Source organism: Zonotrichia albicollis, chromosome 3 (genome assembly GCF_047830755.1).
Source record: "Zonotrichia albicollis isolate bZonAlb1 chromosome 3, bZonAlb1.hap1, whole genome shotgun sequence".
Taxonomy (NCBI): domain Eukaryota; kingdom Metazoa; phylum Chordata; class Aves; order Passeriformes; family Passerellidae; genus Zonotrichia; species Zonotrichia albicollis.
Window position 1 is genome coordinate 33,536,053 of NC_133821.1, and position 15,139 is coordinate 33,551,191.

The window sequence follows — 15,139 nt, forward strand, 5'->3', positions numbered from 1 at the left end:
TGATGTTTGTGGCTGCTGGGCAGGGATGAGAGAGAAAGAAGAAGACTGGAGAAGTTGAGCTATAAAAAGCACACACAAGGCACTTAGGACTACAAGGACAAGACAAAATGCACTGTTGCTGTCTGGGCCCACTGTCTGGGCCCAAAGGGCCTTTCTGGTGGTGCTGAGGGAATCTGCGGAGCATCCTCTTCTACCTTCCCCGACTGCCCAACGTTAACCAAAAACCAAGGGTGAGGGGGAGTGGTGGGGCCGAGCCCTGATGCTCCCTGCTCACAGAACCACAGTTATCCGGGATGCCCAGCACTGGTTATCCCATCCAGCTCCCTGCCCTGTCCAGGACACCGCCGGGAGTCACCCCGTGTGCCTGCCTGGGAGTGTGCTCCAAACTCTGCTTGAGCTCAGCCAGGCTTGGTGCTGTGACCACTGCCCTGGGGAGCTGTTCCAGCGCCCAAACACCCTCTGGTGCAGAGCCTTGTCCTGACATCCATCCTAAACCTGCCCTGACACAGCTTCAGGCCATTCCCCGGCTCGTCCCGGTGTCTCCCCGCCCGGCCCGGGACGGGCGCTGAGGGCAGCCGCTGCCTGTGCCCCCTCCGCGGAGGGCGGGCCGGCCCGGGATGCGCTGCGGCATCCGTCCCGGTGTCTGTCTGCCTGCCTGCCTGTCCGTCTATCTGTGTGTGTGTGTGTGTGAGTGAGAGCGGCAGGGCGCGGGGGGTGTGCGCTGCCCGGCGGGGGCGGCGCTCGCTGCAGCGCCAGCCCCGCTCCCGGGCGGTCAGGGCGGACGCGGCGGGGGCGGGGAGCGCGGCCCCAGCGCCCGGCATGAGCCCGCGGCGGGGCCTCGGAGGCGGCGGCGGTGCCGAGGTACGAACCCCCGCCCCCGGCAGGTGCAGGGTCCTCCCCCCGCCCGCGGCACCGCCTGCCCTTGCGGGGCCGGGGCTCGGCGCGGTCCCGCCCGCGGAGCGCCGAGCCGGCAGGGAGGGGAAGGGTAAGCGAGGGGAGGGGAAGGGAACGCAAAGCGAAGCAGAGCGCAGCGTGCCAGGCCCGGCCGCGGGCGCGGGAGAACCGAGGTGAACCCGCGGTCTGCGCCTGCCCGCCCGGCCCGGCGCTCCCGCCTCCCCCGCGCTCACGCCGCCCGCCCCCCTCTCCCTCCGCAGGGAGCCGCAGGGCGAGCAGCGCTGCCGCGGCCGGGCCAGCCTCCGCCGGGTCCATGAGCCGCCGCCAGCCGCCGCCGCCAGCCCACACCGCCGCCGCCGCCGGGCCCAGCTCCCCCAGCCCCGCCGCTTCCGCCGCCGCTCCGCCGCCCCGCCGGAGGTGAGTCCCGGGTCCGCGCCGCCGCCTCCCCGCCCCGCGGGCCCGGGCTCCTGTCAGCCGCGCCGGGGCGGGGGAGAGGCCGCCGGAGCGCCCGCCGCCTTTCCGGGGAGGGGGAGCTGGAGGGCGGCCGGGAGCACGCGTGAGTGCCCCGGGCCGGGAGTGCGGGCTGGGCTGCCCCGGAGCCCGGGCACGGAGGCAGCGCCGGCCGGAGGTCGCACCGAAGCCTCTGTGCCTGCCCTGGGGCGGGGGTCGCTGCCTGCCCGGGGACCCGCGGCCGGAGCGGGCCGGGGCCGGGCCGGGGACACCCGCGCCTCGCCCCCTCGGGCACCGGTCGCCTGGCACCGTGTTGTGCTGTCTCCACTTAGGGAGAGCTCCCTGTGCCACCGTGGGTTTGCTGTCCCCACTCGAGGAGCGCTCCCTGTGCCACCGTGGGTTTGCTGTCCCCACTCAGGGAGAGCTCCCTGTGCCACCGTGGGTTTGCTGTCCTCACTCGGGCAGCCCTCCCTGTGCCACCGTGGTTTTGCTGTCCCCACTCGAGGAGCGCTCCCTGTGCCACCTTGCTGTCCCTCTCTCCGCAGGACGGTCCCGCTGTGAAGAGCATGGCCGTGACTGTAGAGAAGGCCCAGAAGTTGGGCTACACCTGCCTGAAAGCACTCCTCAGGTTCGCTTTTATGGTCGCCAATAACCTGGTTGCTATTCCGTCCTACGTCTTGTATTTAATTGTGCTGCAGCCTCTCCGAATATTGGACAGCAAAAGCTTCTGGTATATCGAAGGAGTGTTATTTAAATGGCTTTTAGCTATGGTGGCTTCCTGGGGCTGGTGGGCAGGATACACAGGTAAGAATGTCTTATTAATTTAAAACATACTAATGTGTTAAAATACTGTTTTGATAAGGGGATGTATAGGGGAATATCTGAATGTAATAAATATGCAGGATGTTCTTCTTTCACTTGTCTTACAGATGTGTTTCTGGGTTGAGATGCTGTGTACTGAAACATTATTTAAGTCATAGCTAGAAACTTTATATGTTTTAAGAGATTTGCAGTCAGTATTTTGTGCTAGTGAAATGAGAAATATGACTTCTCCTTAGTATCTTGATCACATTATTTTAGTGTTTCATGAAAAAGATACATCTCCTCGGAAGAGAGTTGGTTCGTACTGTGCATGTACCTAGTACAACTAAACTTTTCTTATATTAAGTGTGTGTATCTCTAAATCATCTCCCCTTAGAAACATCAGGAGCCAAGGCTGAGAAATTTGACACGAAGCTTGTGTCAGAAGAGTAGGTCTTCTGCTCCTTGCCGCAGCGACTGTCTTTTGTGCCATCTCAGAAGGGAGGGAAGCAGAGGGAACCTCTTTCATTCGAGTAGTGATACGGAATATTTCCCAACCGTATGACTCTTCATTTACTGTTAGCAGGGCTAATTACAGTATCTGTAGGGGTTTTCCCTCTGCATGCTTGCTTTGTGGTTATTTCTGAACTTGTTTTTGCTCGTTTAGTATTCATAGGCTCATCAAGGTGATGGACTGAACTGAAATATTAAGGAAGGCTCTGGTCTTGTCCTCGAATGCACTGATTTTCATCCTGGCTACTGCACTTCATGAAAAAACCAGCCATGAGTTCTTTGTACGAGCTTTGGAAAGGGAAGAAATGAATCTATTGAGTGCAAAGTGTGAGCAGCCCTCCTAAAATTCTTCCCTTCTCTTCTGCCCAGGCTGCATCTGCAGGTCTTGTGTAAACAAGAAAAACAAGGAATGGCAGCAGACAGCTCTGGAGTCTGGTCAGACTCCTGATTAGTCAGAAAGGCAGTGTTGGCCCAGACGGAGCCTTGTTAGGCAACGAGAGCTGACGCCTCAGTGCCAGTGTGGCTTTTGGTGCCCTGTCCTTTCCAAGATGCACAGAGGTTCTGTGGATACTCTAGGTGAGCTTCCCGTGCTTTTTAAGGACTTGGTGGCAGCAGCAGCAAGCTGGACTCTGATGTGTCGGGCTAGAACTGTTGCAGCGTTGCACTGCTTCAAAACGCCTTGCCTGGTACGGCTCAAGCTTATCCAGAGATGCTGTTTAAAGGCCTTTTTATATGTTTGCTCATTAAAAGAAGTCCACATGGTGTTTGCAGTGGCAGGTACACTTGTAAAAGTCTGCTTTATGTCGTAAAGCACACAGGCCTTCCAGAAGGAAGGACTGACCTTCAAGGTGTCTTGTGTACTATTAATTGGAAATAGGAAAGTTTATGGCCGTAATGGTGATGTTAAAGTCCTACAGCTCGTGACCCCGAGGGTTCACTGTGTGTACTGAAGGTGCTGGTTAAAATTCATTGTCCCATGACAATTTTTGAGAGCCATTTCCTCCGGGTAGTTTCACTGCTGACTGCAGAACTGTGTGGTTTCTTTTGCCTATTGCTTGGAAGGTGGTCTAAGCATGATTTGCATATCCTAGAATCTTCCTGAAGCATCTGTTGGTTGGTGTTGCTGATTTGAAATCACTTATTTTACGGTCTTGAAATGTCTTAGTATATTTGTTTGAAGTATTTACAGACTGCTATGCAGAAGTGTTTTAAGGGATGGTGTACGGCTAAGGAGGCCCTTCTTTTTGCTTTTTACTATGAAGCATGGCTTTTGGGGAGGATTTTGAGCAAATGCTTGTACGAAAGTTTAGTTTAAATACATTTTATTTGACATTAAGGCATTGGTGTGTTTTATACTGAAATTATATGAGTTAGCAAGAAGAGTTTATTTCTTTGTCCTTTCTTTAACCTCATCAGTGTTCTCCTACCACTTGCAGAACAAACCTGGAAAGTGTATCTTTCTGGCTTCAAAATATGCAGACAGAGTAATTGTCGAAGGAAGGGGACCAGGACACCAGTTGTTTCATCACAGACCTTTCAGGTCCGGTCCGGTCCGGTCCCGGTCCCACAGGTCTTTCTGGTCCAGTTTATTGAAGAAAGTATCAAACACTTATACAGCAAATAATAAGCTTATGAATATTCTGTAAGCCAAGCAATCTATTGGTTAAACTATACCATGAACTCATCCTCATTCCTTAGAAATTACATCTCTCTTTTCTCATGTCTCTTTCACTGTTTGTTATTATACCACAGCTAGGCCCAATGTCACTGCTATCAGCACAGGTGCAGGACTTGGAATTAGCCATGGTTTTGTACTTTTCCATTTTCTAGCAGCTAAATTCCCAACAAGTAATCTGTGTCTTTTTCCAGATAATTACTTTTATAAAAACCTGCCACTAGGTCCCCTGTTATTTATACAGTATGACATAACTAACTCAGAACTGAAATACTGCTTTATTGGAGTTGGTGTCCAAGACTTGCAGTGGTACGTCTGCAAGAGACATTTCTCCAGAATTCTTCTGTTCTATCTTCCAAAAAACTAAGTCAAAGGTAGGCTTCAGTATGTCCTATCTTTGCAAAAGTAGATACAAGACAGTAGATATGCATGGGTTCATTGAAAAGATTGAAGTTTTTGTCTTTTGAGTAGCAGAGTAGTTGGTGAATGTTTTTTGTTGGTTTATTTGTCTTTAAGAGGGTAACCAGATAAATAAGTTTACTTGTCTTTTAGTTGGAGGGAGTGGTCTGCTTCAGTTGTGTTGCAAGTATGTTTTAGTTCTTTTGCTTATTTATTTTTTCCCTTTCCAAGCTTGGGTCATCTCTTGGGTAAGAAGCAACATAAATAATTTGTAATTAAGGACTTAAACTCAGCGTGCAGAATAGATTCAGGGCAGACTTTTTTTTGCTCCCATAATTTGTGTGTAATGTGTAGGAGAAAGCTCGACACCAAATGAAGAGAATATGGTGAGTGCTAGCTTAACCTTCTGGGCTTTGCTGCTGTTGCATAATTGTTGGTATATTTTATTGAATATAGCTGGAAGAGCTGAGAAAGAACTCCTGAATCATGTCTGCCCTTCTCTTTCTCTGTCTAAACCTGGGGGTTTCTGTTAGGAACATAGAGGATTTATGATCACAGAAATTACCTGATCTGTGTCTGTATCAGTAGCTCTAATCTGTGCTTTTTGATAAAGGTAGGTGTTTCTGTTTGCAGATGCACTTGGTATTATGTAAAGAAATAGCATATGACTGGACAAGCAAATTAAAGAAGGCACTGGAAAAGAAATTGTAAAGGTCACTGTCGTCTCCCTAATCTTTTTCTTCTTAAGATGCAAGTATGAGAGAGAACTTGTGCATAATTGGTTTACTTTGATTTTTAAAGGGCAGAGTATGATAAATATCTCTGTTGTTCTCTTGAGCTCCATAGGGTTTCTTACAAAAATGAGAACTGGATATCTTTTTATGAAGAGTGTACAGACAGTCTAGCAATGTTATTTTATTTTTATATGATTTCAGAAAGGCCTTCTTATAACTCTTCTAAATCTCCTTTTTAAAGGCATTTTTTAATAAATGAATTGCTCTTGTAGGAGCTGTTCAGTCAGGGCACTTGGAATCTGCATATTAGTGTGATTTGAAAGGCACCTTTGAATAATACTTCTAAATATTTTCCTGCATTTGTTGGAAGATGCATTCTAAAAAAAGCAAACTCAAGAGTGCTTGATCCTTTGTTGGCAAGCACCTTTTCCCCTGTACTATAATTTGTCATTTAATATATGAGTACACCAGATAGCACTAAATAGTGTGGTAGATGGGAGGGAGATGGAGCTTATCTGTGGTGGTGAATTCTGGCGATCTTTGCTCACCTACAAAACTAGTTTTAAAGCAGTCATCTTTGAGATTTCATCTTCTTTGGTCAAGTATTGCAGACCAAGTGTAATATCCATGTACTTAATCGAATCACCAAAAATAGGACTGCCAGAGAGAGGCTTGCTTAATTAATTACACACAGAGGAATGGTTTTGTTGCCTCTGTGCAGTCGGAATGCAGGAGCCCGTGATGGTGGTGTTGCAGTGTTGCAATGAGGAGTCTCTGGGACTCAGAGCACTCAGCTGGCAGTGCAGCCCTGGCGCTGGGCATGCTGATGTTCTGCTCCAGTGTGCTCCACACGGCTCGTCCCACCCTGGGAGCGGGGCTGCTGCCTCTGGCTGCGGCTGGGGAGGGGCTGCCAGGGTGAGTTGTAGCTAGGATATCTTCTGAAAAATCTTTTCTTTAAGATTTTTTTTTTCTCTTGAGAAGCTGAGAAGCCTCAAGAACAAAATGTAAACAATGATTATCTGCTGCTGTGGAATGCAACAGGTGGATCTATGGTTGGTCCCATGTGGTTGTTTCTAATTAATGGCCAATCACAGTCCAGCTGTCCGGACTGTCTCAGTCAGTGACAAGCTTTTGTTATCATTCTTTTTCTATTCTGATGAAATCTTTTCTTCTATTCTTTTAGTATAGTTTGAATATAATATATATAATAAAATAATAAATCAAGCCTTCTGAAACATAAAGTCAACATTCTCGTCTCTTCCCTCATCCTGGGACCCCTGTGAACACCGTCACAGTGAGTGTCACCTGGCTGCAGCAATCATCAGCTCTTCTGTCAGCACCAGGGGAGAGAAGCCCTGGGCTCTGCAGGCTTGTGTGCATCTGGGCAGGGGGTTTCTTCAGACCTGTACCTGTGGTATTTCATACTCCAGCAGCAAAGAGGAGACCTTGACAAAACCTTGTGTTTCGGCCTCTCAGTGACACACAGAGCAGTATTGGATAGATCAGTGAGCTATGGGCAGGGGGAAGGGAGTAATACACCTGTTAATTCACACTAAAACCTGTGAGTGCTGTGACTGTGCTTGCTGGTATAATGATGCAGTGCTTAATTAAAAGTGGACCCATCCTGTGGTGTTACTGTTCTGTGTCAGCCAGGATGGTGACTAATTTTAAAGAGTGTCTGTAAGAATTGTCAGGTTTTGTCAAGTGAGGAGAATTTCTCTTTCTATCTCTGTTCAGCCAAGTAAAGAAAAGCTGAGATTGAGATTTTGATTTTTAGTTGTCCCCGTCTCTTCTCCTCCCAAGAGATTTAGCTTTTATTGGCTGATTTATACATGTGATTAGAATGAGACCACTCTATAATTTTTCAGCAGTCATACTTTTTTTTTCCCCTCTAATGCAAAATCTTGTTTCCGTTTTATCAGTCAACAGCCTTAATTCCTGTAATCGTCTAAGAATGCAAATGTTTTTGTCTTCCAGAGCTGTAAAAGACACAGGTGGAGTTGCTGTGACAACACTTCCTTGGTGCAGACAACATGTGCTGTCTGTGCTGCTTCTTGTGACAGGTTGGCCCCTCTCCTTGGGCAGGAAGTGCAGCAGAAGCTGAAGGACAGCAGATGAGATAAAGTAAATTTTTTGTCCCATACAAGGAGGCAGTGTTATTTCAGGAGACCTGTCTCTAACCTTACCATTGGCTCTGCTCTCCTCAGTTCCTAGGGTGTGATTTTTCACTGGCAGTGTTTTGCTTTTGAGTCTGGTCACTACTCTGAGGATTGGGCAGGGAGAGGCACAGGGGAGCAACTTCTGTTTTTGAGGTCAGGCAGTGTATGAAATGGAGAAGGAAAACAGTTCTTGATAACATTTTCTTAGTTGTTCAAAGAAAATGTTCAAAAGTACCTGATTTGGCTCAGTAGATTTGGGTAGCAGAGTACTGCACATAAACTTCTGGTTTATGCTGGGGGTGTGTGTTGAATTTCTAGGCAATCTCTGACTTAAATTAAGCTTTCCTTGATGTGTAGGTTATGCTGAGATCAAGCAGGAGTTTTTGCATTCATTTTGCTGTTTGTAAGAGGAAGTTTGTGTTTACCTTTGGAGCTGACTGGATAAGAAAAGGTCAGAGTTGGATGAGCTGGGACATTGGGCTGTTTCCAGTGTGGCCTCGGAGCAAAGGCCCATCCCAAAGGCAGCTTTGCGTAAGCGGAGGGAAGGTGTGCCCTGAACTTGGTGTCATCTTCTGTGGGCTTGTCATGTGTCTGTGCAGTGCTCCACACAGACCCTTGTCCTTTTCTAATGGCATGAGAAATCACATCAGAAACTCCCCATATCTCCTTCTGGGGACATGGGTTACAGTTACCATACTTCTTTGTACTTCATCTAATGCCAGCAAATGTAATCTAATGTGTCAGAAGCAGTAAAGCTTGTAATTCATTTTTCTATTGTATCATTTCACTGTAAAGGGTCATTTCAGAAGATCAGATAATGAAATATTCTCTGAGTTGATTTTTTTTTTTTTCAGGAAGCTGCTGCCTCCTGGCACAAAGCTTAGAGTAAAAGCTCACACTATTGTTTTTGTTGTTTGTTACTATTTAAGTACTTTTAAAATTTCTTGTTTGTTTGGGGTTTTTTTCCCCTTTTTTACAGCAGGTTAGTCTCTGTTCCTGTTTCACCTACTGTGGATAATACAAGAACTATTGCATGCCTACCAAAGCATAGTAAAGATGAAATTATTGATGAATACATACACAGAAAGGTCTGATTCTATAATTTGAAGTCCAGCAATGGCTGTGGAATGTTTCTAAATTAGCTCATATGCTCACAGCCGAAGGAAAGTGAAGTTTTAGCAATTCTGGCTTCAATTCCTCTTCATAGCTGAGTTTGCTTTTTTTAGCATGTGTTTTTATCCCCCCTAGTTCATCTGGGCCTTTGTTTTTAGCATATCTATTCACATTAGTCTTCTTATTTCTCCCTTCATTACTGAAGGGATATGACTAAGAGTACCTGAAAGATGTGTCTCTGTTCTCTTTACCTTTTGCTGCTCTTCTCCTTGATGGTAGGCTTTTAGGAACCATGTGAAATAATTACAGGAGAGCTTTTGTCAAGCTTTGATTTGGATAATCTTTGGGAGTTAAATATTTTGTCCACAAATTGTTTGCAGTGAATTTTTTTTTTCACTTGAACAACGTCATCATGTGTATTGAAACATGTGAGAAATGATGCCTTTATGTCAAAGATGCAATTTCTCACTCCCATTTAATGTAACTAAAGCATGGAAGTTTTGGAGATTTTCAAGAAAGCTGGAGGAAAATAAAATTGAAATTTTAATGTGGAGAAGAAAACTCTTTTTCTCTAAAGTTTTGTTCTGGGAAATTACTTTTTTAGAATGAGTAACAGAATACATCACTTTCCCTTTTTCTGTCATGTGTGTGAGAGGGACAGAAGAGTCTTGCCAAAGGTTAGTTTGGCAAGGTTTGAAGGTGCTGAAAAATGGAAGAGTTGTGCAACTCTAATTAGACAGGGTAGTTAGTAAATCCTTTATGGGATATAATCACAGTGCTGTAACTCTGCAGGGTGAGCTGAGCCAAAGTACAGCTCCAAGATATGTAATCTGCTGGTGTTGCAGTGGGACATCAGCTCTGCTGCTGGGGATGACACATCAGATGTGGGGTTGTGTAGGCACAGAACTGCCCTGCTCTTGCAGCCACAGCTCAGTCCAGCCACTTGTGGGTGCACTCACTGAGATAAATAAAGCTAATATGTTTGCATTCCCCAAAATGTTCCATGACACCACTGAGGGGTTCTGTGTATGAGGCTGTTCTGGGTTTTTCCTCTCCCTCCACAAAGCATTTCGAGCAAGGAGTGCCACAGAAGAAGGGCAGTCCCAGCCTTTCAGATTCATCCCACCACTGCTTCAGTTGTATTGGCCAAATATTTAATGATGTGTGGTGGTCTGGATCACAGCCAGCTCTGGCCTGTACTAACACTACCCATCCTCCCCTTTTTTTGCTGGGTGACATAGAAGACACAGCCCCTAACCCAGTTCCTTTTGTGGGTGTGGTGAGAGAAAGTAGGTACAAGCAGCAGAGAGAAAGGGGAAGGAAATGCATCTTTTGGTGGCAGCAGCAGCTGTAGTGTATTTTTTAAACTAGTGCTTATGGCCTCAATTCAAGAGAGCAGTCCCATGCAGGTCAGGGCTTTAGTATGTGAATGTCGCTGAAGTAGATTTCTTCATCTTTTCTTACTATTTTCTTAACTGGTTGGTGTTGTTTAGACTGGAAGAGTGCCTTCTGCCAAATTCTTTTAGAGAAGAAAACTAAGCCTAGGGTGAGAACAAAGGGCTAGGATTAACTGAAAACTAGTTCATAAAGAAATAAGTTCTGGTGGTGGTTGTGGTGCAAACAGCAAGGGGGTTTCTCTGAAGTCTTGTATGTGTACTGTTTGAATTTGTCAGCTACAGAGACAGTTGTAGAAAACTTCAAAAGTACTTAAGCTGCATGAATAGCCAACACAATGCAGAAGTTGTTTGGTGTTGAACAATATAAAGAAATAAACATTTAAGTAAAGTAGCAGTTTAGGAAATAGATAAATATCATGGTGGAGAGCTTAGGGAAAGTTTTGTCCCAGTGAACAACTATACCTTCTGTTACAAAACTTGTTAAGAGCAGAATGGAGAATAATACTAAAAAAATATCAGTGGTTCACCTTCACAGTTCAGTAGTTTCATCTCAGTTGTTCTAAGGGTATTGAAGAATTAGGACCTCTCTAAGAGGGTCACCAGCCTCATTAGTGTGGGCTGAAATCAAACCAGAACCATTTCACTCACAGCTGAACTCAAAGCAGAACCAAATTGGACAACTCAGTGATTCTGCTTCCTGGGCAGAATGGAAAAGATTCAATCTCCTTGACTCTGTGTAAAGGAGAAGGTAATTTTTAGTGTCCCCATTAAAAGGTAGAACATTGCAAGTCTATGAGATTTAATAAGACAGCAGTACCTGGAGGTTATGTTTAATTTTTTCCTTAAATACTGTCATTATACCTTTTCACAAATGCTTTGCCAGATAATGCCAGTGGTGTTACTTCTTTTGATTCATACAACATAACCATAAAACTTCTTGTTCAAATGTTACAGTTCTAAAGGGTAAGGAATTGTCCTTTTTTAAGGAGTGTAATAGTTCATAGCTTAGAGACTCATCTCAGTTTTGTAATTGAAGTAAAGGAGGAGAGGAAAGATTAATCGCTTTATTACTGCTTCTCACTTGTGTGGAACTAAAAATAGAAGTGGTGTGCTAAGAGCAAGGAGCAGAGCTGCTGCTGTTTGGGAGGACATGGCTTCAGGAAAGTTCACTCTTTAGAACAGTGGCATGAGTGCTTGTGGGTTTGGGGCTTTTTTGGTGGCAAAAGGGAGGACTTTGTCTGACTTCTCTCAAAATTCAGTTTAATTTGTTTTCTAGCATCCTATAGTTACAAGCATGTGGAGTTTCTGTGAAAGTCCATAGTGTCTATGTTTGCCAGAAATGGGGGAGAAAAAACCCCATCAATATTAAGAACACATACTTTTGGTTGATTTAAGCATCAGTTGTGTTTGAGTGTGGTGTTTAAGGTGGGCCATCAAACACCATTTTAATGTAATTTTCTGACTTGGGTGTTTATTACCCATGTCGATAAATGTGACCATGTTTAAGTATAGTTTCCTGATGAGATTCAGCTACTTGTTTAACAGCTATCCTTTCTCTCAGCTCTCCCACACTTCTGATTTGCTTCCTTGCAAATCTGTCTGCAATTGACCAGATGGTTGAGATTTCAGGCATAATTGTGTTCTCATGAGTTTTGTGAAAATTGACAGCTGAGCAGAGGAGAGAGACCCAAGTTGGTGCCTGAGCTGAGGGTGCTGCAGGCAGACTCAGCCATTGTATGTCTTGTTTGACATCTGCTGCTTGTTCAAACAGTGCATCAGTGATTCAGGGTCTGCCACAGTGCCAGCATATCTTGTCCATCCTGTTGGGAGAAGGAGGTTAGACAGTGGGTTTTTGGGAAATCAGCATTTGTTACTTCTGCTTCTGGAGCAACACATGAATCTGGCAGTGGCAGATGGTGCTGGGAGCAGCATCCTTTCCTGTGGGACCTTGCTGTTCATAGTATTTTAGATCCAAAAGGCATATGCAGAAAACTCTTTACTCCTAATATTAGGGAAAAGGCTAACTGGTAAAAGAACTTAATGTATTGAGATTTTAATACCTTCTACTCTGTATTGAACAGAAGTTCATGTAGCCTTCTAAAAAGAGGACTGGAAGGACATCAACCTCACTGAAACTCCATCCTGATTTTGGCTAGGATGGTGTTAATTTTCCTCTTAAAACCACATCAAGCTCTCAAGAAAGAGCAGTGATGCTCAGATTCCTGTAGGCAGGTCAGAGTCAAAGAGAAAGTCAGTTGTGAATCTGACCCAGGGACATGTAGAAACATGAAGGTCAAGGCTTGAGTATATTTGGGAAAACCAGGGAGAGAGCAATGGTGTGGGTTGTAAGGAGCATGAGAGTGTCAGGAAGGGTTCTGTGCCACTGTTGAACCACTCTTGAAGGCATCACATTAAAAGTGTGGCCTCTTGAGTTATGTACCTGAGCCTGTCCTATTTTGATATGCATAAATATATATAGATGGCCTGGCAAACCTCCAACTCCAATAGCTACCAGTTTGCTTTCCAAATGCATTCTTCTTTCTTACCCATTTTTATTTCCTGTGGTTGTCTCTGGCATGAAATTCAGTTGTTGTTGCTCCTGTCAACAGCATTATTTGGAAATAAATAGAACCATAGTCTGGTATATATTAATAGAGAATGAAGGACCTGTGAGGTTCAGTTTACATTTGCAAAAATGTTTCCAGATGCAGGCATGGTTAATATAAATGTCTGTTAAACCTCTTGCATGGAGTGGGGGATGTGAAAATGAACAGATGAGTATTTTTTGTGTTTGGAACACTTCCATTTATATTATCAAACCTAATACTTTGGTCTTCTAATGTAGTAACAGAGGAAGGGAATGGGACAACAGCAAGGTCTTTGCCCAGATAATTCTGTAGTCTTGGTTAACACATCTCAAAACTCTCAAGATCATTTGATGCCTATCTTGGGCTTCTCCAGTGTGACGAGATTTTTGCAGGCTGGAGGATCACTTCTGTTCCTCCTCTCCTTCAAAGGGAGCAAATACTGAAACATACCTTTTGTTTTCCTTTGTTGCTCACCTTCTCTGATTTGTTTTAACATCCTACTGAACTTTAAAAGCTAAAATGCACTACTGAGTTCATGTAACCATGAGTGGTATCACTGTAGGAAGGCAAAGGGTTATCTTGGGTGGCTGCTGTGGGAAGGAACCCTAGCAGGTGGCCTCCTCCCTTCTTTTCCAGTCCCATTCCCACCCTTTCCTGATACTTTGCAAGAACTGTGTGGTAAATGCAAATCTGGCTGTCTGGTCACTCACTGGGTTTGATCTGAGGCATTTTCTTTGAGCAGAGTATGGAGGATTTGGTTGGGTAGGTAGAATTCTATGTTTGAATGGTACTGACCAAAGTTCTTACTCTGTGGGAGTGCTAGACTTGTGTAGCCTATTTTTTTTTTAATTTTTTTCGTAGCTTTCTTTTTTGTTTGAAGAAAAAGTCATTTGTAAGACTTCTGGCAAGAGTTTCAGGAGTAGGATAAGCCAAGGCACTAGTAGCCACATGTCATAAAAAGGTGCATTTAAAGTGCTTACAGTGCCCATTGCTACCCACAGACTTAAAAATATTCACATTAATCATTTAATTGTAAAGCAGAAGTTTGAGAGTCCTCATATCTTTATTCATTTGTGGCACCCTTCTATATTTGAAATGGAAAAGCTTATTTCCACAGTCTCTTTCACAGCTCTGTTGTTCAACCCCTTTATGGGTGCCCTCCAGAGAAACTGCTCTGCACTAAAGTAGTTTTTAACTGAACTACTCAAAAGTCTGTTCTTTTTCTTTTTTTGTTCCCTAACATTTTTCTGCTGTCATTTCCACCATTTGTTCTAAATCTATTGAAACTTTTTTTTTTTATTTGAGCTGTGGAATTCTTCTTTAATGTGAGGAGTGAAAAGAGAGGGGAAAAGAGAAGCCTCAATTACTGTCATTGCAGTAGCATATTTCACAATTTGAGCCTGAGTATTTCATTGAAAGGTGCATTCAGTACTGGTCTGTGCACCAAGCATGAAGGATAGGTGTTGGAATCATCCACTCAGAATGTTTCAATAAATTTGTTTCTAGGGATTGACCATTTCATGTTAGTAAAAAGTATTGCTGAAGTACTTCCAAGTAGTGACCACAAATCCAAGGTGCTTCTTGCAGTTGTCAGCAGGTGTAAGAGGATTATTTGTTTTGTAATAGTAACATATGCCAGAGAGCCAAACTTTTTGTAAAATTAGAAGCAGTAAACTTTCTGCTGCTGCTTTGATGTACATCAGCTAGAATAATATAATGAGAGAGGCTTTTTTTTCCTGCTAATTGCTGAATTTGTGATAGCCTGACTATGCCATCAAAGGTATTACTGCTGATGTTATGGTGGGCTTCTGCTTACTGTCAACCTGAAACCTGGCCACATGCTTAATTCTTAAAAGTCACTGAACTGGTATAGGACAACCTGGGGCAAATTTAATAAGAGGTTTTGTTCTCTTGAATCATTTGTTGTGTCATACCAACAAAAGTAATACTTAAGTTCCCAGCTAGAATTGGTATCATACACATTCCAGCATGCCTTTCAGACTTACTGTGGCCTCTTGTTTTAACAATGGGATTTGCATAAACAGAAGCGTAAAACTAAATATAGGAATTTGCTATTATATTTATTTGCACCATTAGCTTCTAATTGGTTTGTGATTAAATTATTTCATTAAATTTGTGGTAACTGAACATCATTTCCCCCAGCCTTTATAAAATCCAGTATTTGGAAAAAATTAACCTGGTATCTAACAAGTCCAAGGGACAATCTTTTCACAGTTCATGTTACAACTTCCTTGTTGTAAAGACTATTTTTAGATGAGAAGTTTTTTAAAGTTCCTGAAACATAATGATGGAAACATTTAACACTTCTCTTGAAAGGTTTATCCTTTTTTCTTGCATTTGAATCTAGTTATTTTGTGATTCTTTGCAGGCCTTTCATTTTGAAGCGTGCCCCTCC

General features: G+C 44.3%; 1 protein-coding gene across 3 annotated transcripts in view; it reads left to right on the top strand.

Annotated features, from left to right (window-relative positions):
• Positions 1-703: 703 nt before the first annotated feature.
• Positions 704-15,139, top strand: part of LPGAT1 (lysophosphatidylglycerol acyltransferase 1) — a 61,444-nt gene continuing 47,008 nt past the window's right edge. Inside the window, exons 1-3 of one of the 3 annotated variants that reach the window (XM_014264401.3) lie at positions 704-861; positions 1,155-1,311; positions 1,890-2,148. In XM_014264401.3, coding sequence (XP_014119876.1) covers positions 1,911-2,148 — 238 coding nt within the window. In that variant the 5' untranslated portion in view covers positions 704-861; positions 1,155-1,311; positions 1,890-1,910. Of the gene's footprint in view, positions 986-1,154; positions 1,312-1,889; positions 2,149-15,139 lie in introns of all 3 variants that reach the window. The other 2 variants (XM_074537116.1, XM_074537115.1) reach the window with 2 other exon arrangements.